The 22,934-nt window shown below is 38.6% G+C and overlaps 1 protein-coding gene across 1 annotated transcript; it reads left to right on the plus strand.

Moving 5' to 3' along the window:
• Positions 1 to 1,928: 1,928 nt before the first annotated feature.
• wdhd1 (WD repeat and HMG-box DNA binding protein 1) lies at positions 1,929 to 22,410 on the plus strand. The gene is made up of 26 exons (XM_083549648.1): positions 1,929 to 2,014; positions 4,411 to 4,497; positions 5,184 to 5,295; positions 5,729 to 5,880; positions 7,631 to 7,742; positions 8,469 to 8,519; positions 8,761 to 8,853; positions 9,077 to 9,169; positions 10,422 to 10,528; positions 10,862 to 11,021; positions 11,129 to 11,306; positions 11,415 to 11,608; positions 11,849 to 12,033; positions 12,394 to 12,635; positions 12,719 to 12,856; positions 12,981 to 13,137; positions 14,555 to 14,669; positions 15,679 to 15,810; positions 16,254 to 16,471; positions 17,055 to 17,179; positions 17,270 to 17,326; positions 18,057 to 18,088; positions 18,221 to 18,367; positions 18,562 to 18,695; positions 18,846 to 18,981; positions 22,046 to 22,410. The coding sequence occupies exons 2-26, from the start codon at positions 4,421 to 4,423 to the stop codon at positions 22,226 to 22,228; spliced, it is 3,330 nt and encodes a 1,109-aa protein (XP_083405774.1). The 5' UTR covers positions 1,929 to 2,014; positions 4,411 to 4,420; the 3' UTR covers positions 22,229 to 22,410.
• The last annotated feature ends 524 nt before the right edge of the window (positions 22,411 to 22,934 follow it).

The following is a 22,934-nucleotide window of genomic DNA, read 5'->3' on the forward strand; positions in this document are numbered from 1 at the left end:
GTATAAACTGCTGAGGTGTATTTAATCCAGATTTATGTTCATGTGAGTAACCAGATTCTCAGATGACTTCTGCAGGAACCATAAACATTGATCTCTAAACCCATCAATTTTAAATATTAATGTTCCTATAATTATCATAATGACCTCAAATACATATGTGGTTCCTCTTAAAGCTGTTACCACAAAGTTGGAGACACACAAGTTGGAAGAGTTACCATGCAAATTCGCTTTTACTTAAACTAGTGCCCCTGTGCACAAAGCCAGATCCATGAAAATTGGCTTTACATGGGTTGGAGTGGAAGATTCCCTGCTATAGAGCTCTGACATCAACCCTATCGAATACCTTTGAGATGAATGTGTACACTGACTGCACCCCAGGCCTCCTCACCTCACCTACATCAGTACATCACTTCACTTTGTGCCTGAATGAGCACCAATCTTCACAAGCACACTCCAAAATCTATAAAATTGTTATAAACACGACCAAATGACTGCTGGTGTTATTCAGATTCATTTGAAAACACTGAGAACTGAAGACAAGAAGAGGAAAGAATTAGCAGTATTCATTGGACATGCTTGAACATCTTTGAGATTTTTCTTTTTTTATATTTATAAAGCCATGCAAACATCATTATACTATTTTATATGTGAAAGGGTCAGATAGCACCTAGCTAGTATAATCATGGATCTATGCAGGAGAAATAAAGCATCCGATTGGCTGCAGCACTGGCTTCTAAAGAACCAATCAGCGGGAGTTTAACAACTGAACTAGTCGATTTGTTGCACGCATAAACGTGTTTTCTTGTGGAGGAAATTTGATAGATTTTTTAAATGTAATTTATCTTTAAGTGCAATATCAGTGAGACCCTGAATTTGGGGAACGTGCATGTTCATGAGGGATTGTGCACATTTAAGCTATTATTATCGTCCAGGAGAATATCTAAACATTGATTTTTCCCTTAAGAGACTCTTCGCTGCCTTTCCATCCTCTGCATCCCTGTGGTCTGGTATTGAATTTCATTGGCAGCTTATATCTGCGTCTGCAGTTGCTTCCTGCTTTTTATTTTAAATTACTCCTAGGAGGAAAAAAAAGACAGAAGCAAAGTGTCTTTCTTTCCCAATGGTAAAAAGCATCCAGGTGTCGGATGGCCTGCATTATTTGGTTTATAGCCTAGAGAGAATATAAAAGAATTAGCCAGTATCCTTTGAAAAGAAGGATTACGATATTAAACCCATTATTAGCCGGAAGTATTGATTCAAACTTATTTATTCAATTACAAACTAAACACGTAATTAATTTGTTCATTTTTTGTGATTGTATTTCCAATCTGTAAACGTGTTTCTCTTACTTCCGGTACAGCAATTAAAAAAAAATACATATCCCATAAACACGAGGTATGTGTTTCCGGTATGTGCGTATAGACTCATTTTAGACTTTTCATAATATATTATTTACTTACCAAATATTACTTTATAGAAATGTTTTTCTGTTTTGTCAATATATATATATATATATATATATATATATATATATATATATATATATATATATATATATATATATATTTATATATAAAATGTTATTATTTTTGTAGATGGACTAAGAAAGTTGAATATATTTATCAGCCCAAAATACCCGGATGACACGGAGAATCCTGATTGGTCCCGTCCTCGTGGGCGCCTTTCATTAAAGGAAGTTATTTTAAGCCAAAAATAAAATTTTAACACATCTATTTATTTGCGCAAAACATATTATCATGCATATTTATAAAAACAAAAAACTGAAACAAGGTTATCCGAAGGTCAGTTTTGCTTTTTTTCCATTTTGTTGTAAATGTTCTACCGGCTTTACACGTGATGCAATTGGAAGGCGGGGCCAAACTGTGTGTGTGTTTAGACCAATAGCAGAGGGAGAAACACAAAAGTCTACGCCTTTTTCTCGACGTCATCAGTCTGGCGCGGGAGACTGAAGTTGAAAGCTGTGTGTAAGAAGAGACTTGCCGCCAATAACGAGGTGAATAAATAATAATAATAATAATAGTAGTATTTATTATAAACATCTTTATATAATGTTGGTTCAGTACTTTAATATGTTTAATTATTCGTTGTTCGTGGTTTTTTTTGTGTGTATTACGGCACAGTGTTTAATGTCACGTTGCTGGTTGTTTTTTATCATTTCATTGTTTTAACATTTAACATCTTTATGATTTCATGATTATTCATTATTTCCCCTCCAGATACTATATTTGTTTTTATTTTTAATTTTTTTACACCTCCATATTGACTGCATGGATTAAAAAAAAATCAGGGCACTAATCTTTTGTTTGTTTGTTTTTGTTTGTTTGTTTGTTGCTTTAGTTTTCATCTTGTTAATTTTCTCGTCATACCATCACTCATCCCTAATTATCATTAGTATGCAGCAAGTCAGCATTGGATCTAAAGCTGCATCAAGTAAACAGTAACCTACTGTAGATATTCTGTTCTATATTTTTCCCCATTAAACAGGAAGTGTGGCGTAGGATATCCCTGAAACCCCACAATGCATTTTAGCAGTCTGGAGTCTTATACGTTTTTATTCGTAGAAGACGCAGAACCCCCATGATGCAATTTTTACATTTAGTTGTGTGGTGCATTTTTTTCTTTTTTATTTGTTTCTGTCATGCAAAAAACATACAAGGTGGTATTGAGACTAGTTTTGTAACACTCCAAAAGATGGCAGCACAGTCATAGGGAGCACCGACCTTCATAAGTCAGTATGCCAAAGCAAGATGGCTCACTTCTGCACCCACCCTACTCAAAGATTTGGCTCCTGCTGAATTCACCATCTTTCTAAATGTGTAGATCCGGTTCAAAAATCGACGTTTTGACACCACTCTGGAAATCCATCTCAATTCACAGAAGGTTCTTGACAGGCTTCAAAAAGAAGATTTCCAGGATGCATTGCAGAAGTGTCAGGAGCGCTGTAATGCTGTGTATAGGGGCTATTTTGAGGGTGATATTGTCAAGTCAAGTTTATTTCTATAGCGCTTTTCACAACAGACATTGTCTCAAAGCAGCTTTACAGAAATCAACAGTCATGGTAATTGGTTTGCATTTATCCCTGATGACAACTTCCTTAGATGTTATGAGGAAGAAACCTTGAGAGGAACCAGACTCAAAAGGCGAACCCATCCTCATTTGGGTGACATCTAGAGTGCGATCATCCTTCAACAATACAAAACACTGGAGTGTGTAATTATAAGTAATGTTCTTTCTACAGTCTTAATGGTTATAAAACTAGGAGCTACTGAGCAACTCATAAAATAGATCAACATTTGTGGTCATCACATATCCAACATCAGCTTCTCCATGCCAGAGCCTATAAACACTCCAGGAGGTCCAATGTCAAAACTCCATACATGAAGTGGGATCCAATTGGCACTGGTACGTCTCTAGATGGTACGGGATGTTTGCGAGATTTTCTTTATATTGTGTATAAAGAAAGTACTTTTTTGTAAACAGCTAGTCTCGAAACCTTTTGATACCACCTTGTGTTTTTGTGGTGTACAGCCAAATCAGTGTATTTAAAGTAAGTAATGTGTGATTAGAACTGCCACACCTTGAAGCAGTAATGAGCAAAACAATTCTCTTTTCACTTCTGAAGCGGTGATTTGTCAAGATTAATAACAGTATCCAACCAGTAGCCAGCACTTGAAGTGGTACCTGGGACAGAGGGTCATGAAGGGGCTATAAGTGAATCACGTGTTACTTAAAAAAATAATAATAATAATAGTAAAGGATGGGTTTCACCAACATTTATAGGTAAAGATAATGGTGGTAGCTGAATGAATGATTGGGGGGAAAAAGATAAATGTTACACAGTTTGCAGAAGGTGGTATATAAAGATTGTTTATTTTTTGTGTTAATGGAACTGCCTGCTTTTATGTCTGCTGGATATTGACTTTATTGACACTGCAAACCTGAATCCTAAACTTCGTTTCTTTCTTTTACTTGGCATTTAAACTTTTCTTGAATTTAGACCGTGCTATTGTTTTACACCAGAGGTTCTCAAGGTGGACTAGCAGGGTTCTCGGAAAAAAGTTTTTTTTTAATTATTTTATTAACCCACGGTGATCAGAGTTGCAATGATAGTGAACTAAAACTAAATCAAATATAACAATCTTTTTCAATTCACAATGTTAATACAATTTTCTTTTTTATAAATATGTTTGCCAATTATTCCCGTGGGCTCACCACCTGCAGGAGGGACCGTAAGGGACGGTGCTGTGAGGATTGGGCAGCAGTCGAAGGCGGGGGCCTGCTTAGACTGCTGCCCCCGCGACCCGAATTACGGATAAGCGGGAGAAAATGAATGAATGAATCAATGAATGTTTGCCAATTACAAATTTCTTCCTCTATGTGCCTTTACAGAGGACCCACGATGCCGTGCGAGAGGAAACCGATGCGCTACGGTCACTCCGAGGGCCACACGGACGTCTGCTTTGATGAGCATGGCAAGTAAGTGACGAGAAACTTGAGAGAAGGTTCCATTGTGCATGCTGCGGTTCTGTCACGCATGAATCTACAGCCTGGGTCTGGAGAAAAAAATTACTTCTCACTTTTCTGTGTATTTTTATTAGCCTTTATGTGGATGAGTTTTTTTCATGGAAAATATGGACTGGAATGATGAACTTTCATGTCTCTTTAATATCAGCACATGAACACTTTCATCACACTGGGACACTTTAAATCTGTTTAACTGTTCAATATCTGTGTCATATACATACCCATCCCTTTCTGTCTGTGTATATACATTTTATATACACAATACATATATTCTCTATTTTATACTTTTTATACTTGGGTTTATTTAAATTTATTAATTTTCTTTTCTATTCTAATTCTTTATCTTGTTGGACAGTTGTACTAAGCATTTTGCTGCATGTCGTACTCTATATGAATGTATGCAACAAATAATATTATATTTGAATAAGACAAAGGGGCGGAGTTTAACCCCATGCTGTTTATTTATACCACCTGTTTGCTCTTTATATCTTTTAGCTGCCTGTTTTGTCCTTTCTTGTCCTTTTCCGTCTCTGTGATTCTCGTTATTCGTTTTCCTAACTATAATAATAATTATAATGCGTTTTAAGATCATAAAGGTTATGAGTGGATTGTCTCTGTGTTTTGCGTCTCTGCGCTAGGTGCATCGTGACGTGTGGGAGCGACGGAGATGTGCGCATCTGGGAAAGTCTAGACGACGACGATCCTAAATCCATAAACGTTGGAGAAAAGGCCTACTCGTTTGCTTTGAAAGTAAGTCTTAAGTTTGGTGATGCGTGAAATTATTGGCTCTTAAATTTAAAATGTAGCTCGAACAAATAATTTCGCATAGATTTTTTTTTTGTATCGTAACATTATTGGTAAATGTTAAATTATGTCAGTTTTTTTTTTTTTTATCTTTATCCTAAATCGGCGATACTGAATTTACGATACTGGCTTTGATTTAATTTGATTGTTTTTTACCAAATTGACTAAATGCATCTTTTTTTCTGAATTATATGCAGTAAGAAACAAAAAAAAAATCTTGACTAGAAATTGGGATCCGAAGTGGGTTAAAATGATCGGATTCCTACTCATCCTTCTTAAGCACTGTATAGTGCTTTTAACTATAGACATTGTCTTAAAGCAGCTTTGCAGAGATAAATGTGTGTTAAAGATCCAATCTGTGCCTTGTCTCCGCTTACAGGGTGGAAAATTAGTCACCGCCGTTTCCAACAACACGGTTCAGATCCACACGTACCCTGATGGAGACCCCGATGGAATTCTGACCCGTTTTACCACCAATGCAAACCATGTCACCTTCAACTCCAGTGGCACAAGAGTCGCTGCAGGCTCCAGGTAAAACAAACACCCCCTTATTTATCAGTTACATTTGATCAAATATCATAAAATGATGGTACGGATTATAATTTTATTGTTCTATCAAATTCAATATTTTTGCAGTGTAAAAATCCTGCTTTTTGATGTTTAATCATGATTAGACATCAATTTATGCATAATCCCGATCATAAAAAAATTATTTAAAAAAAGGACATTATAATAATGGTGCATATGTAAATGTCATCACAATAATTCAGAGGTCTCCAACCACCTGGTTGCAACCCAGTACCAGGCAAAAAAAGATTTGCTGCTGGGTCGCAAGAAGGTTCTGGGGAAATATCTATTGTCGATTAATCGGCACAAATAGGTGATTGCCGGAACCATCAGCTATTGGCCAAATCGATAGTTTTTCCTGGTTGCGTCTGTGCTGGGGCGGCTGAGAAGGTCCACTGTCATTAAAGTGGTTCCCCAGAACACGGGGGGTTACGTTCTAAGATGTTCTAAGCGAATTTTTGACGCACCCCCACAGCCCCTATGGTACCTTAGTAAGTTCATCTAGACATTGTCACTTGAATACAATAGTGTGTTAAAAATAGCTAAATAGGTTAAAATGTTATTCCGGATTACGTTCCTGTACTTTCGGTCCCGCTGCAGATTCATGTGAATTTTAATATAATCCGCAACTTGCTGTTAGTTAGATTCCAAATGAGAGGCCGCAAATTTTCGAGCCTCGAGTTCCGAATCGCGGGTTGACTGTAAACAGTACGAGAGTGGGCTCTAGAGGTCAATCACTGATACTGTTTGTTTTGACACCGAGACCTTACGCTGTACCTCATTCATGTTAGTTCAAAGTGCATTAACTCAAGTTAACTTAATTTAAAAATGTATTAGTAAATGTTAAAACTTTTAACAAATAATAAACAATACTTTGAAATCATTTATTAACTTTAGTTAATGTGACAAATGGAAAAGCATTTCCATTTCACATAAATCCAACCAGTCATGCTTATAATGACCAACTTTAAACGTTTTCACAAAGGGGGGTTTTACATTTTCTCTCAAGTTTCATTTCTATAGTATTGTCCCTTAAGAAGATCTACTACAATGGTTGCTGAAATGTGAGGGGTGTACTGTACTGATACTGTAGTTATATATGTACACACACACACACACTCCACCTGTCAGTCTGTAGGTATATTTTTCAACCAAAACTGGTCAATGGTTTACAAAGTTAAAGAACCCTGCAATAAGTAACGGAATGTTGTGCATGCATTTGATTTATAAAAGTGTAAACACTTGCAGCATAGAAATATGTAGAAGTTGCAACATTTTGGTTTATGCTTGTTTGTACTTGTTGATCAAACATGACGAGATGATCAGAGAGGTTATATGTGGAGTAAAGCTCTTGAAAGACCTCTAGTGGCCAGGTCCTGCATGTCATCAGTACATGAGAGTGTTTGTTGCAATAGGGAGGAACAGGAAGTCATCATTTTACATAATTTCTGCTCTCACAAAGTGCCTGACTGTTTGAATGTAAAGATTTATTATTTTTTTTAACTCGGAAACATTAAGCACCATGTCACTCCATCATCGATCCAGCGTTGCGTATTGATCGGGCACGAGCTGGCAGCTGAGGCCCCAACAGGTTATTTGATTTCTCTCTCTGAAGGATTAGGAAATGAGTTTTGCTCTCATTTCCCATCTGCGAGCAGCTTTTTATATGATCATCTTCTATATTTCTCTTTTTTCTTCTCTGTCTTGGCATAAGTGACTTCATGATAAAGGTGATCGAAGTGATGGACAGCAGTCAGCAGAAGACCCTCCGTGGACACGATGCACCTGTTCTCAGTGTGACATTTGACCCTGCTGATGAGTATGTTGTAAGTAGAACAGACATTTTTTCTCTTTGTGTGTGTGTGTGTGTGTGTGTGTGTGTGTGTGTGTGTGTGTGTTTTTCTGGAAAAGGTCCAAAAACCTTCATCTGGGGAATTTGGGAAATATTCCAAGTTGGAAACTTACCTGGACTTTATGGGAATATATGCGAATTAATTAAAAAATCTTAGGGGACTCTATATAAACTGTATTATATACAAACATAAATATATAAACATTTATTTGGTCATAAGCTGACATGCAAGAAAACTAATACACATTTAAAAAAATTTATATTTTGGACTGTTTTAATTATTAATATTTTGTTGCATGACAAAGAAGATTTATGTAATATTTATTTCATTAACGGTATTATTTATTCTATTTTGTAGAGGTGTAATGATACAATCCGGTCCATATTTTTGCACAATTATGTCTTTTTTTCCATTTCTGACTCATATGCTGTAAGAAACAAATGGAAAAAAATGTCAGTGAATAAAGGTTTTAAAAATCATTCCTAAAAATTCAGGAAAAATTACTGAAATATATTGAGCTTATCGGAGTGGTTATTTTAAGTACAAATCGAGCTCCAAAGTCGGCTAAAATGACCGATATCCATCTCATCCTTCTTGGAAACTGTAGATCTCTGTATGAGTTTTCTCAAACATTTGAATTAAAAGAAATGCCCTGAGTTCATGTTCATGGTTTGCTAATACTGGTTTGATCCTTCACAGGCCTCCTCGAGTTGTGACAGCTCAGTGGTGGTGTGGTCTATAGAGGAGCAGGTGAGGAATTTTATTCCTCTGTTATGATTTTGTGAATGGGGAACTCTGTATTTAAGGAATACTGATTGCTCTACGACCCAGTAATTGTGTTGTAAAGGTCTATTTTTTTTCTAAGCAAAAAAAAAGAGAATTTTAGCAATGTTTCTTTGAGACAATTACTTTTTTTTTGACTTGTTCGAATTTTAAAATTATTGCACAATTCCACCTTCAATTTGTTTTTCGCTTGTTCGTTTCCTCCAAGACTCAAGTGGCAAACTGGAAGGTTCTGCAGAAGTCGAGTGACGTGAGCAACGCTAAATCTCTGTGCAGACTCGCCTGGCAGGGATCCGGGAAGGTACGAGAAGGTTCTTAGTGTGAAAAAGACAAGGTTATGAAAAGTGTTAGATCTTTACTTTACGAGATGTTTTGCAGAATGAGGAGAATGTTTATACTGCTTGTTTATACTCCTTTTTTTCTTGTTTACGTGTGTGTGTGTGTGTGTGTGTGTGTGTGTGTGTGTGTGTGTGTGTGTGTGTGTGTGTGTGTGTGTGTGTGTGTGTGTGTGTGTGTGTGTGTAGCTGCTTGCAGTTCCAGTGGACACCACAGTACAGCTGTATGAGAGAGACTCCTGGAATCATGTTGGCACGCTTTCTGATGACCTTCTCACTCTGGTCAGTACAGTTTACATTGGAAAGCAGCTGATAGGGGGCATGTCTTTTACTTTGGTATCATAGTTATCTCAGTGTAAGACACAAGATGAGTTTGATGAACTGAAGAAGAAAACATTCTGATGAGAAACATAACAGGGGTAAATGAGCTGATAAATATAACAAGGCAATAATCTGGTTTGATGTGTCTTTCAAATTGCTCTCATCACCCTGAAGATGATTTTTGGTCTAGAACAGAATGTCCCAAAGTGTTTTGTTTCTCTTATACCACAGCAACATGCCAGCGCTAACAAGCTTGGGGAAAAAAAGCAAGAAATAAAATGCAGCTTGTCTTGAATCTCCATGTTCATGGTATGAAAGTGTAGTTTACCTTTGACTTTTAGAAAATGCTGATGCTGGAGATTCCGTCCAAAAATGCTCAGTGAAGTTCTCTGTACAGGAAATGTCACTCGGAAAGTGAATCCAGATCTTCTAGACCAACCAGATTTGAGAATGGCAACATGAAGGTTGTGTACATAATGATAGGGATGTGCATCTCCATAACCGAGGCTGATGCGATTCACATCTCGATGCATAGCCAATGATACGATACGATCCAACCCTATTACAATGCAGTGTGATTCAATTTGATTGAGCACAATGCTATACAATTCAGTGTGGTACAAATAGTTAGCTTTTATTTCTTTGGTTCAGACAGACAGCAAATGAAAATTGTACTTAACTTCTAACGCATGGCCCTTTCACAAACATTTGTAGTGCAAAAAGAAAAAAGATGAAAGCAAAACCAGACGTTTACTTCCTGTTCTGTCTGCAGGAAGTTACAGCTCTACCTCTGCCATGTTAATCTGTATTTTATGTGACCCTCAGGACATGCCTCGGTCTCCATAGTGTTGTGATGCATCATATTCATGTAGCAGTAGTGGTGCTGAGAGAACGCACTTGAGAAACCATTTAGCAAAGAGAAAGCAATCAAAAATATTGGTCACAAATTATTAGTCACTTTCTAAATAAAGTGCATCTTATAATTATATGTAAAAATCTGTTTTTACTGATACAAATATGTTAAAAACGATGCATCACGATACAAATTCCAACTTGTATCTAATGCACACTTTTTATTTTATTGATGCTTCACGTTTAACTTTTATGCTACTCAAAATAAATAACCAAATTTAGTTTTTTTAATTTTCTGTATTTTGTGCCAGTATAATGTTAAGTCCATTGTTCAGGGTTTCCCTTCGCTCTGATTCAGCAGGTTGTTAACGTGGTGGTTTGGTCACCGTGTGGGAAGTTTCTGGCAGCGGGAACTGTTGGAGGGACCCTCTGCATTTGGGATGTGGAAGCTAAGCTGTGCATTGAGAGGTACTCAGATGTTTTAATATCGCTTCCAGGGCCCTCTGGTGTGTTTGTTTTTAGTTGATCTCGCATGCAAAGAAAATGAGATTTGAAAGTGTTTTTGCCAATAAATGATCGATCAACAGACTAAATCGACAGACATTATATATTTTTTATTAAAATACACTATATGAACCAAAGCACCAGGACACTGAAATTTTCAGCACTTGCTTCCAGTCAACATTTCGAAATATCCATCAGCATATTTATTACAGGATGTATGAAAAAAATCATGTGGAAGTTCCCCCAAATCTCTTTCATACTCAATCTTTATTTTTGTTCTTTTTTTTTTTTTTTTAGACAGAAGCATGAGAAGGGCTTCACGGTGTGCGGCATGGCCTGGCATCCCGCCGGGGCACAGATCGCTTACACGGACACAGAGGGCTGCTTGGGCCTGCTGGATGGAGTGTGTGTATCTTCCTCATCCTCCTCATCTTCCACTTCTACCAAGAACACCACAGTCAGTGTCTCTCTATTTGCTTTTACACCTATGTACTGTATGAACAAAAGTTTGTGGACACCTGAGCATGCCCATATAAAAAAGGTGTGTGTGTGATTGGTCATCAGGCTGTTAAGACTAAAGAGCAGAACGGTTATGATGATCTGTTTGACGAGGATGACGGCGGCCTGCTGGATGAATGTCGGAGCGTCTCAGGGGGCGAAGAGGACGACGACGACCTCATGCCGTCCGCTCGCAAACCGCGCACCAGAGCGAACATCCTAGACGATGACGAAAACTCTCGAGGTGCGAGTCTTGCGACTGACTCGATCCGCTATCAGCGTCTTGTATCTTTTAAAACAAACCAAATATCCATTTCTTTGATCTCCATTCAGTTTTAGCGTTCTTTTACAGAAACTGGCTCAATGAGGGCAGATCCTTTGGCTGACGATGATGGACAGAGCGATATTTTTCCCACTTTGGCGCCTCCTGCTGCTGCAGCACCAGCACCACCACCACGGCCGGTATATGAGGGTCCTATGCCCACTGTGCCACAGAGGGCCTTCCAGCCCGGCTCCACACCTGTTCACCTCATGCACCGTTTCATGGTGAGAAGTTAAAAAGCTTTTGTGATGGATAAAAGAAAGTAAATGGGATAACAGATCTGCTGAATACATGAATCTGATTGGTGTTGAGTCTTTTTTCAGAAGGAGTCTCCAGTGCCAGTATTTTTTTATTTTTTTACTGAGGGATTGTTACCTTTATGACGGGGAGAACGTTTAGCACGGCGCTGTTTATACAACCTGTAAGGGGTGTGTGTGTGTGTGTGTGTTTGTGCATGCATTCAGGTTTGGAACTCGGTGGGTATTGTGCGCAGCTACAACGACGAACAGGACAACGCCATCGATGTGGAGTTCCACGACACCGCCGTCCATCACGCCATGCACCTTACCAACACGCTGGAGCACGTAATGGCCGATCTTTCACAGGAGGCCGTTCTTCTTGCCTGCGAAGGCACAGACGAACTCGCTAGGTGTGTGTTATATTATAATAATAATTATAATAATAATAATAATTTGTGTTCAGTCATTGTTCCAATTTATACCAAAGGTGTTCAATAGGGTTTCGGTCAGAGCTTTATATAGCAGGCCAGTCAAGAGCTTCCACTAGAAACCATGGAAACTATCTTCATAGAGCTGGCTTTGTGTACAGGGGTATGGTCATGCTGGAACAGGTTTTGGTCTTGTATTTCATTAGAAGAGAAAAAGACAGCATCTGGAGTCATTGCATACAAGTGTGGACCTCCAATGGTGTGGTTTGAGTTAGAAACTGCTATATAGCTGGAAAACTCAGGTGTCCCAATATTTTTGCCTCTGGTGTACCTTGTTTCTAGCAAACTACAGTGCCTGCACTTCTCCTCCTGGGACACGAATAAGGAGTGGATAGTGGATTTGCCGAAAGGCGAAGACGTGAGGGCGTTGTGTCTGGGACAAGGCTGGGCCGCGGTGGCCACCAGCGCCATGCTTGTGCGTCTCTTCTCCATCGGCGGAGTCCAGAGAGAGATATTCAGCTTACCCGGACCTGTGGTGTGCATGGCCGGACATGGAGAGCAACTTCTTATAGTCTACCACAGAGGTACGAAGAACATTTCATAATCGGTTTGTTCATCAAAATTGTATCGTGTCACATGAATAACATTTGGATAACGTTCATATAAGGGACCGGGTTCGACGGAGATCAGGCTCTCGCTGTACAGCTTCTGCAGCTCGGCCCCAAACGGAGGCAGATCATCCACGGAGAAGCTCTGCCTATATCTCGGAAGTCACACCTGGCATGGATGGGCTTCAGCGCAGAAGGTGATTTGTCCGTTGTCATCCTGTCGAGTTTTTATGACGGAAGGCACCTTGTTTTTCTGAAATAGAAATTGGATGTTGATAATAGGATGGTGGTAGATTTAAACTCGGGGCGTTTGTGGCGCAGGAACACCGTGTGCCGTGGACTCGGAGGGCAAGGTGCGAATGCTGAATCGCTCTATGGGGAACACATGGACTCCTGTTTGTAACACCAGAGAGAGCTGTAAGAGCAGGTCCGATCATTACTGGGTCGTCGGCATCCATGAGAATCCCCAGCAGCTTAGGTGAGACTTGTAGGTGTGCTGTATGGTTTTCCTGCTGACGATTTTCCTGTTTGATGACTTCTTAATAGCCAGTGGCCCAATTTACGAGCTTTTAGGTCGTTAAATGAAGGATTTTCTGAATTTAAATGTAGAGAAAGAACATCAACCTTCTATTTATTTATTATTTTTTTTGACTAATAGATAAATAGTTTAGTGTCCATTTTAATTCCAGCTGCAGTAAGACAGGGAGCAGCTAACAGATATAAATCCTACAATTCACACACATTTTTATAACCCTTCTTCTTCTAGCCCTTTTACTACTTCTTCTAGTCCCTTTTCTTCTTCTTCTTGTTCTTCTAGCACTTTTCCTCACCTTCTTCTATCCCTTTTTCTTCTTCTTCTTCTAGCCCTACTTCTTCTAGCCGTTTATCTTCTTCTTCTAGCATTTTTCCTCACCTTCTTCTAGCCCCTTTTTCTTCTAGCCCCTATTCTTCTTCTTCTAGCCCTTCTTCTAGCCCATTTTCTTCTTCTTCTTCTCCTCCTTCTTTATCTGACATGGAACAACGTGCTACACACAATGGCTATTTCAGTGCGTTTATACGAAATACAGGAAAGACAAGCATGTCTACAACTAAACATTCCAGTGCGGTTATAGGGAATGCTGGCATGTCACTCAGCCAGTCATATCAGTGGACCCAAATGTGATGCAAATGTTTAAATAACTGACTTACTACTTACTGCTTTGAGACAATGTCTGTTGTGAAAAGCGCTATACAAATAAACTTGACTTGACTACTTACTTACTACTTACTACTCTTTTAAAGCAGTAAAATCATGTGATTTTTCACCGAAACTGGACTGCTAAGTTGAACATTTTATGGTGGGTTTGAGAATCCAAGGGCTTTAGGCTAATTGTTACTCAACTTGAAATTCCATGCAAGCTTAAATACGTCGCTAATCCTCTTGTTTGTAAGTTTGTGACCTAAGCAAACACTCACCAACAGCTTCCTCCAGTTATTTGGTTCCTCTAAAGTTTTCCTTGCCACATTCGCCACTGGCTCACTCATTAGGGATAAACAATTATAATGATCATTTATAGCATTTTATTATATTTTCTACTATTATTTAATTGTATATTATTCAGCTCTCGGTGTGACTTATCCTGAAATACTGGTTTGTTATTTTCTGTCTTTAGGAGGAACTTGTGGAAAACAAGTGAAAAAAATAATGTAAGATGCAGTTTGTGTAAAATGTCCAAAAAAAAAAAGAATAAAGCAGGAAAATCATTGCTCTCATCATCTTCAGCCAAATGATTAGCTGGGAAAAAAAGAACAAAGGCAATAATTAGTTTATTACTCATGTTGAAAGTGTAAAAATAGTGTTTGAAAATGTTGTATGTTGACCGTTGCTTCTGCTTTCTGTAATTCACTTCTCTTAGGTGCATTCCCTGTAAAGGAGTCGTCTTTCCCCCGACTCTTCCTCGCCCCGCTGTGGCCATCCTGCCCTTCCAAATGCCCTTCTGCCAGACCAGCACAGAGAAAGGCCAGATGGAGGTGTGTGTGTGTGCTTAGTGTTTGTTTTAATATCAGCCGCTATGTTGTTTGCTCAGGCTGAGAAGGAAATGTAATAAAAGCTGGTTCCTGTAAAACTGGTCTGTACCTGTCGTGCCGGTGTGGGCAGGTTCAGGCAGATAACCATCAGCACTCTGACATGGATCCCCTGCTCCTCTTACATCACCTGCGCAAACTGTTATTTCTGTTAGAGGGCACGGATAAAGAGATATGGGTCAACTAGTAGCTCTGTCTGTCTGTATACCTACCCACCCAAGATTTCAATATATTTATTCAGCTACGTTTCTTTCTTTCTGTCTGTCCTTTCTTTCTGTTTTTTTTCTTGCCTACTTCTTTCCAACTTTTTCTAACCTTAGAATCAGAGACCAGAGCCATGACCTGTGCCCTGGATTTACAATCAATGGTTTCATTCAGGATCAGACTTGACGATTATGCAACCATTTACTTCTTACTGATATCGTGGCTAAAGAGCCAAACACTAGCAGGCTGTGTTCCAAACAGAGTTTTCTTATTAGGTGATTTACAAAATCTGAGGTTTTTAAAAGATTCTGTGCTCTAGAAGCCATTAAAATAATAATAATAATAATACAGTTTAATACAACTAAATTTGTTCATTCATTCTAGTTATTTTTTGTATTTTTGGACCCTTGGTATGAAGAGGGTTGTGAGAGGTTTACAACTCTACCCTGCTACCAGTTTCACAAAAATGTACACAATGTAATTTAGATCCAACAATGACTGAATTAGATAGAAATAAAAAATAATAATAATCTGCAGGACGGCAAGTGTCATTTTCTTTCTTAGTGGGTGTCATGAGCACCAATAAGGTTTTCTGTAGCACGCTAATTGCAGAATTGAGTAAACCCATATGACGTGACTCTAATGCAGTCATCACTGATCATAATCACTGTCAGTATTACTGATGATTCTGAAAGGCACGATTGAGCTCCAGTCAGTTATGATGAGAAAAAACATCCTTATGTTTCTACAGGAGCAGTACTGGCGCTCGGTGCTCTTCCATAACCATTTTGACTTCCTGTCGTCCACCGGTTATGAGACAGACCAGGAAAGTCAGAGGCAGCAGGGGAAGGAACAGCAGGAGCTGCTGATGAAGATGTTCGCGGTAAGTTGATGAACGAGATTCACAGAACCAAGTCACTATAATGATCCAATGATCATTTTGACTAACTGGAGAAGACGTTAAGACAGTAATTAAGGCTCTGGTTTACCGATCGAAATGTCAGAGTTTCCAGCCCTGGTATTGCCAAGCTGCCACTCTTGGGGCCCTTGAGCAAGGCCCTTAACCCTCTTTGATCCAGGGGTGGTGTACCATGGCTGACCCTGTGCTCTGACCCCAGCTTCCTAATATCGCTGGGATATGCAAAGAAATAGCTATTACCCCATGGGATCAATAAAGAATTTTAAAATAAATAAATGATAAAATATGATGACACAATCAGCTTTTTTATTAGTAGACGATTTCCAATTTCCTGTTGCAACAATGTTTTTTGGTAATCTGGTTTAAAATCTTCTGACAGATTTGAGTGATTTTTATTTTATTGTCAGCTCTCATGTAAGCTGGAACGCGAGTTCCGCTGCGTCGAGTTGGCCGAGATGATGACGCAGAACGTGGTGACGCTCGCCATCCGCTACGCCTCACGCTCCAGACGCATGCTCCTCGCTCAGAGGCTCAACGAGCTCGCTCTGGAGAAAGCCAGTCAGCTACAGGTGGAGGCCGAGCCAGAGGACGAAGCGGCCTATCGCAGCCAGGCACGAAATTCCAGGTACTTTTTTACAATTATTAAAAAAATAAAAAAATATAATGGGTCAAGCCACGTGCTTAGCGAATGTTATCGACTCAATGAAAAAACGAACTTCTGGATTTCAGTGTATGGGTCACCAAAAAATTCTGGGGGCGGAGCTTCATGAACAAGGGTGGGAATCATTCAATGTTGAACCCACCTGAATGGATTATCTTCATTATGGAAAATGAGGAAAAATAATATTTTTTATTTAATTGATTTTCTGTTTTAAAATATAGACTGTATAGGCAAAAGTATTGGGACACCTGACAAGGACATCCACACAATTGTATTAAACACTAGGGGTGAATTGGAATGCTGACTGCACCCCAGGCTTCCTCGCCCCACCTACATCAGCACCTGACTTTACTAACATCCTTGTGGCTGTATGAGCACAAATCTCCAAACACTCCAAAATCTAGAAAAAGAGTGGAGGTTATTAGAAATGTGGAATGAGATGTTTAAAAAGCGCATACCAAATTTATGGTCAGGTTTAAACAAACGTTTGCCTTTATTGTGTACAAAAGAAATTGAAACTGGTTTCACACTTTATTGCCATTTGCAGGTTTAATCATGCTGGTCGCATCGCCAGAGTAGCACACGAAGATTCTGATGAAGAACAGCAGGAGGATGATGAGCCACAGGACGAACCGATGGAATCGGAAGAAGGCCCAGAAAACAAAAAATCACGTACGTATGTTTATTAGGAGCATGTCAAACTATCTGACTGTCATCTCTGACCAACTATATCCACTTTTGTCCCACATTTTCTCATTGCAGGTGTAAATCCGTTCATTAAAGGTACAAAATCACCTGAAAAACCTTCAGTCAAACCTGGTGAGAGGATGCCTTTTGTTTATTGCATTTTTCTTTGAGGTTTGGAAACTTTTGAAACTCTTTATTCCTTCTAGTCTTTATTTTTTTTAAACTTAGCTGTTAGTTGTTGTTTAGGAATGCATTGACAAAAAGGAAACCAATACGTTTCAAGCCATGACTGAAACTAATGGCTCGAAATTTAACGTATTCTATCGGACAGAATTTTCCAAATTTTACATGATCATTGAAAAATCATGAAAAGTCAGTTTGCCTACAAAACATTAGCAACAAATATTACAATCTTCCTTGAGAACTAGCCATTGATCACCCTTATGGGTGTTGTAACAAGTTCTGTCATTTTATCAAACAATAAAAAAAACCCCAGATATGACGATTTATATGTGACGCTTTTATGATTACACCTATGCTTCGAACTCGACGATTTTACACATTGAAAGCTCCGCCCCTTTTCCCTCCTCGATTTCTCTCCGTTTAACAAATCAGTCTTTTTTTGCAATGAAATTTCAATTGCAAATTAGTCGATTAATAATTGTAACTAAATTGATTGACAACATGATGTGTTTTGAAGCTCCGCCTCCTTCATCTTCTACGTTTCTATTTTGGAATTTATTTTGAGATGTGTTCCTCACAGTCCTTCAGGTTAAAAGGAAAGTGTTTTGTGTAGATGAACCTTTTTTTGTTTTGTATGGCTGATTAAAAAAATAATAATAATTTTTTATACTTTTTACAGTCAGTAAAGAAGGTCGTGTGAACCCCTTTAAGGTGAGCCCATGTTTGGTGATTAAATTTTTCTTATTTTATTTTAACTCTTTAATTTTTTATCAAATGTAAAGAAGTTATATGCAAGTTCTAGTTGGTCTTCAATGCTATCCCTCCTGCATTTTAAATGAGCAGGTCAGTGGATCTGGAAAGCCATTTTCGTCATCACCACAGCCCAGAGCTACCAACGTTCTGGACACCATGACTGCATCTAACAGGAAACTCACAGCATCGTCTAAAGCTCCAGTGCTGAAGCCTCTGGCTCCAAAACCACGCTCCAAGGCACACACACACACACACACACACACACACACACACACACACAGCCTTTTTAGCTTGTCTGCTTTTAGAACCTATTGCAATTGTTTTATGTTTGCTAAAAAAAACTTGAAAAGAGATGCACCTAATGGTCAATTCAATAGGAACAAAGATAGAATGTGTGTGTATTATAAAGCCATTTTCTGTGTGTGTTTTAGGCTCAGGCTACTTTGCTGAAGATGAGCGCATCTAAAGGAGCTAAAAAGCCGGAGGAGAAGGAGTTGGAGAAACCGAGAATGGAGAAACCGGAGAAGTCAGCAGCAACACCTGTGGATAACGTGGAGAACACCAGGTATGTCGTGAATCAGTGTCATTCATGATATGATCAGGATTTATGCAGTAAGAGTGGCTGTCAGGAAGTGTGTGGATTTTTATTATATATGTACATATTCTGTGTGTCTGCTGTTCCATTTAAAATTTGTCTTGTGTTTTTAATACTTAGACCAAAGACCGGTTTCCAGCTGTGGCTCGAGGAGAATAGGAAAAACATCCTCGCTGACAACCCGGACCTGGAGGAGATGGACGTGATTAAAGAGGCCATGAGCCGTTTTCGTACTCTGCCTGGCGATGAGAGGCTGGTAAGATTTGGATTGTCAGCCTTTTATGATTCACGCATATGTGCTGAAGATGTCGTTTGCCCTCTTCCTAATACATAATCTCACAGAAGGCCACGATTGGTTACTGTGACTCTGATTGAACATGAAGACCGAGTAGACCTTTTATTTATTTATTTTCTCTCAAGGTTTTGTCAAGGCCTTTATATTTATATATGCAAATTGGTATTTGACGAAGTGGAATAAGTGATCTCGGTTCTACAAAGCAAAAAAAAAATTACTCGGTAATAGGTAAGGTACGTTTTTATTTTTATTTTTTTGTATTGCAGGTGGACATTATAGCTGCAGTTTTGGTCCAATTACCTTCTGGACATTTAAATTTTCATTTTAGAAAGAAAATTTAAAGAATAAAAAAGTGTTGACTGATATTTCATTTTTTTTTTTAATAATCCAGAGCCAAACTACAAAAAAAAAGTGGATGCATGAAAAAGAAAAATCAAAGGGAAACTTAAACAGAAAAATGTTTTATATTTTATACAACCAGGGGAACAAGAAAAAATGAGGGTCTACATACAGTGGTGTGAAAGTGCCCTCTTCCTGATTACTTATTTTTTTTGCATGTTTGTCACACTTTAATGTTTCAGATCATCAAGCTAATTTAAATACTAGTAAAACATAACACAAGTGAACACAACATGCAGTTTTTAAATGAAGGTTTTTATTATTGAGGGAGAACAAAATCCAATACTACATGGCCCTGTGTGAAAGTGTTTGCCCCCCTGTTGAAACTGTAGTTTATCACACCTGAGTTGAATTTCTCTCGCCACGCACAGACCTGATTATAGCCACACCTGTTCACAATCAAGAAATCTTTTAAATAGGACCTGCCTGACAAAGTGAAGTAGACCAACAGATCCTCAAAAACTAGACATCATGCAGAGATCCAAAAAAATTCAAAAACAAATAAGAGAAAGTAATTGAGCTCTTTCAATCTGTAAAAGGTTATACAGCCATTTCCAACGCTTTGGGACTCCAGCGAACCACAGTGAGAGCCATTATTCACAAATAGCAAAAACATGGAACAGTGGAGATTTCCTTGATAATTTTAATCAGTGAATGAAAAATGTCATTTATCTGTTGTTCTAAAGTCCAGGTACTTCTTTGTGTTTGCATGAAGAGCCTGCATCATCCATGATCGCTGAAATGTCACGTTTTTCACATCAGATGTTTCTCCCGTCTGGAGACGGATGGTGGCATTCAAAACTTCATTTAACCTAAATGACGAGGTTAAACGGTTTTCCACTTCTGGCTTATATCTCTGAAGCATAATCGCAAAGCTTATAGGTTGATATTTACCTTAAAGACACACCAGCTAGGTCTTTTCAAATCAAGTACGTTTGAAGTGAGGTAAATTAGAATGACAATTTCTTTTCCTGCTGTATTCGAGTTCGTGACCCTGCACTCTATGGGATACTCCACTCATGGCAAAACACGCACTCGAAACACACCAGATCCAAGACAAGAGGTAGCTTGGTTGGACCGTTGCTCTGGAAACATAGCCTGGGGGAAGATTAAGAGAGAGAGGGGGGGTGTTTATTGGCTGCGTTTATTGATCTTATGTTAATGTAGTGTCGAGGAGGAGGAGAAGGAGGCACTCGGTGAGGAGGAGGCTGAATGAACAGAACGAGCGATGAAAGGCGAACGTGTGCAACAGGCTGTGGCTCTCATAAATGCCGCGCTTGTGGGTGACTCATCGCCGGGTCGGTAATGTCCAGCGCGTTTTCCTCCTCACTCAGAAAGCTTTGAGTCCAGATAGCGGCTTTATCGATCGTGATTAGTTCAAAAAAATTTTTCCTCAACATGCACGTGCCGATAATTCATCATGTTCGTGTCATCATTTGAAGAAAAAAAAAGTGTCTACCTACATGTCTTTTCCATTTTTTTATATATTGATTACCTCCACAAATGTATTTGTTCTGATATTAAAAAAAGAAATGTGGTGAAAGGTGGTTTATTCTTCAACCATGATACAGTGCCCCTGGAACACAAAGGGTTAAGGGCCTCGGTCAAGAGCCCCAAGAGTGGGTTTTGGACCCCCGACCTTCTGATTAGTAACCACTAAGCTTTTCTTTGTGTTTTTTGGATAAAATGCTTTATGTAGAACATACAGGATGACATGCATGCGGCATTGGGAGAAGGTGCTGAGATTAACAGCATCACAAAGAAGAAAATTGAGTCTTTTTGCTATTAATGTAGATAGCTATTAACTTGCTATAAGTGTCTTATCTATCAAGTATTAGCTATTAATGTGCAGTTAAAAAAACCCTGAATGTCTTTGTGCACCTTTAGGGTCGAGCCATCGTTTTATTTAGCCAGGCTGCATTTATTTGCGTTTGTTCATCAATGGAATTGTAAATTGTTTCTGTTAATAATTCGTTTAGGGGGAATCGAATCCCACTAGAAAATCCAGTGTTAGATGCAAATTCTAAGATTAGGTCAAACTTGATTGATTGGTTTAACACGCACACATGAATTTCGTGACGTGGTAACGACTCGCATGAAACAACGAATTCGGAGAAAGAAGACAAAACACATCGATTGCGATTTCGCTGTTTAGTTGTCATTTTGTTTGAATGTTGCCTTATATGGAGTTTTGTCTTGTTGTAGGCTGATTATTAGTGCATCACATGACTATAACATACTGTATGCTCTTAAGTTACTATATCTGTCTGAGGAGCTCAATAGCTCAATCACATAAACCCCCTGAGAGCTTTGCTTCTCAGAAATGTTTCTTTTAAGCGTCGTCTATATCTGTGTTATATTGCTAAGCTTTTTGAATTCTAAAACCTGGTTTTGTTTAGGGTTCAGCAGGATACGATAGAAAAGAGCGAGCGTTTCCTGGAATGGCTTAGTTTTTTTTTTACAAAAAAAAAAAAGAGCACAATATTTTTCTACAGGATATAACACAATATTAAATAACGTCAATTCAGACAGAATGAAAAATGTACCGTGATATATAAACACAAAGAATAATCCAATCTGAGTGCCGGTTTATTTCTCATATCTGTCTAATATCTTCTGTTTTCAGATGTGGACTGAGAAGGCAAAAGGCTCGACTGGAGAAGGTGCAGACCTCAAGAAAAGAAAGCGAGATGAAGAGGGGAATAACGAAGCAGACCGCCAGGAGGACACTGATGAAAACAGCGCTAAGAAGAAGAAGCCTTCGGATGCTTCGGCTAAGCTCTCTGCGTTTGCCTTTAATAAAAATTAAAACTTGTTTATTTTTTATTCAAATTTTACATATTTGTAAGTTCCTAGAACCGTTTCTCTTATTAACTTTTCACACTTTACAGTTTGCTTTTGTGTTTGTCTTGATCGTTGATGTTTGTACATATTTGATGTTTGTGAACTGTTTATCTATGTGAAGCTGAAGACAAATAAAATGTTGAAATCCTTTTCAGTCTTTTGGATCTGTGAAGCAGTGAGTTTTTTTTTTTCTTTTCATTTTGTGCTTGTTTTTAAGTTGTTCCACTTGTTAGACCGGAGACATTTTTCTTTACATTTTTTAGTCGTCCAGTTTCTAGTGAGGAACCTCAGATTCTTGTTTTTGGCTGACAAGAAGAGCAGTACAGGATCTGTCCTTGTTGCGCATCAGCTTCAAAGTTTGATGGCTTGTTAGTTCTAATAATTTTTTTCTCACCACGGTTGTATAGAGTGGTTGCTTAATTTTACAATAGTATTTATTTCAGTTTGAACCGTTCTGATTTTGCACAATTCTGCGTTTTTAGAATAGAAGAATAGCATTTGTCACATATACATTAGAGCACAGTGAAATTCTTTCTGTGCATTTCCCAGTTTGTTTGTAAACTGTGGTCAGGGTCAGCCATAATACGGTGCCTCTGGAGCACAGAGGGTTAAGGGCCTTGCTCAAGGACCCAAGAGTGGCAGATTGGCAATACAAGGGCTTGAAACCCCAA

This window comes from Silurus aristotelis (assembly GCF_946808225.1).
Source record: "Silurus aristotelis genome assembly, chromosome: 9".
In the NCBI taxonomy this organism is placed as follows: Eukaryota; Metazoa; Chordata; class Actinopteri; order Siluriformes; family Siluridae; genus Silurus; species Silurus aristotelis.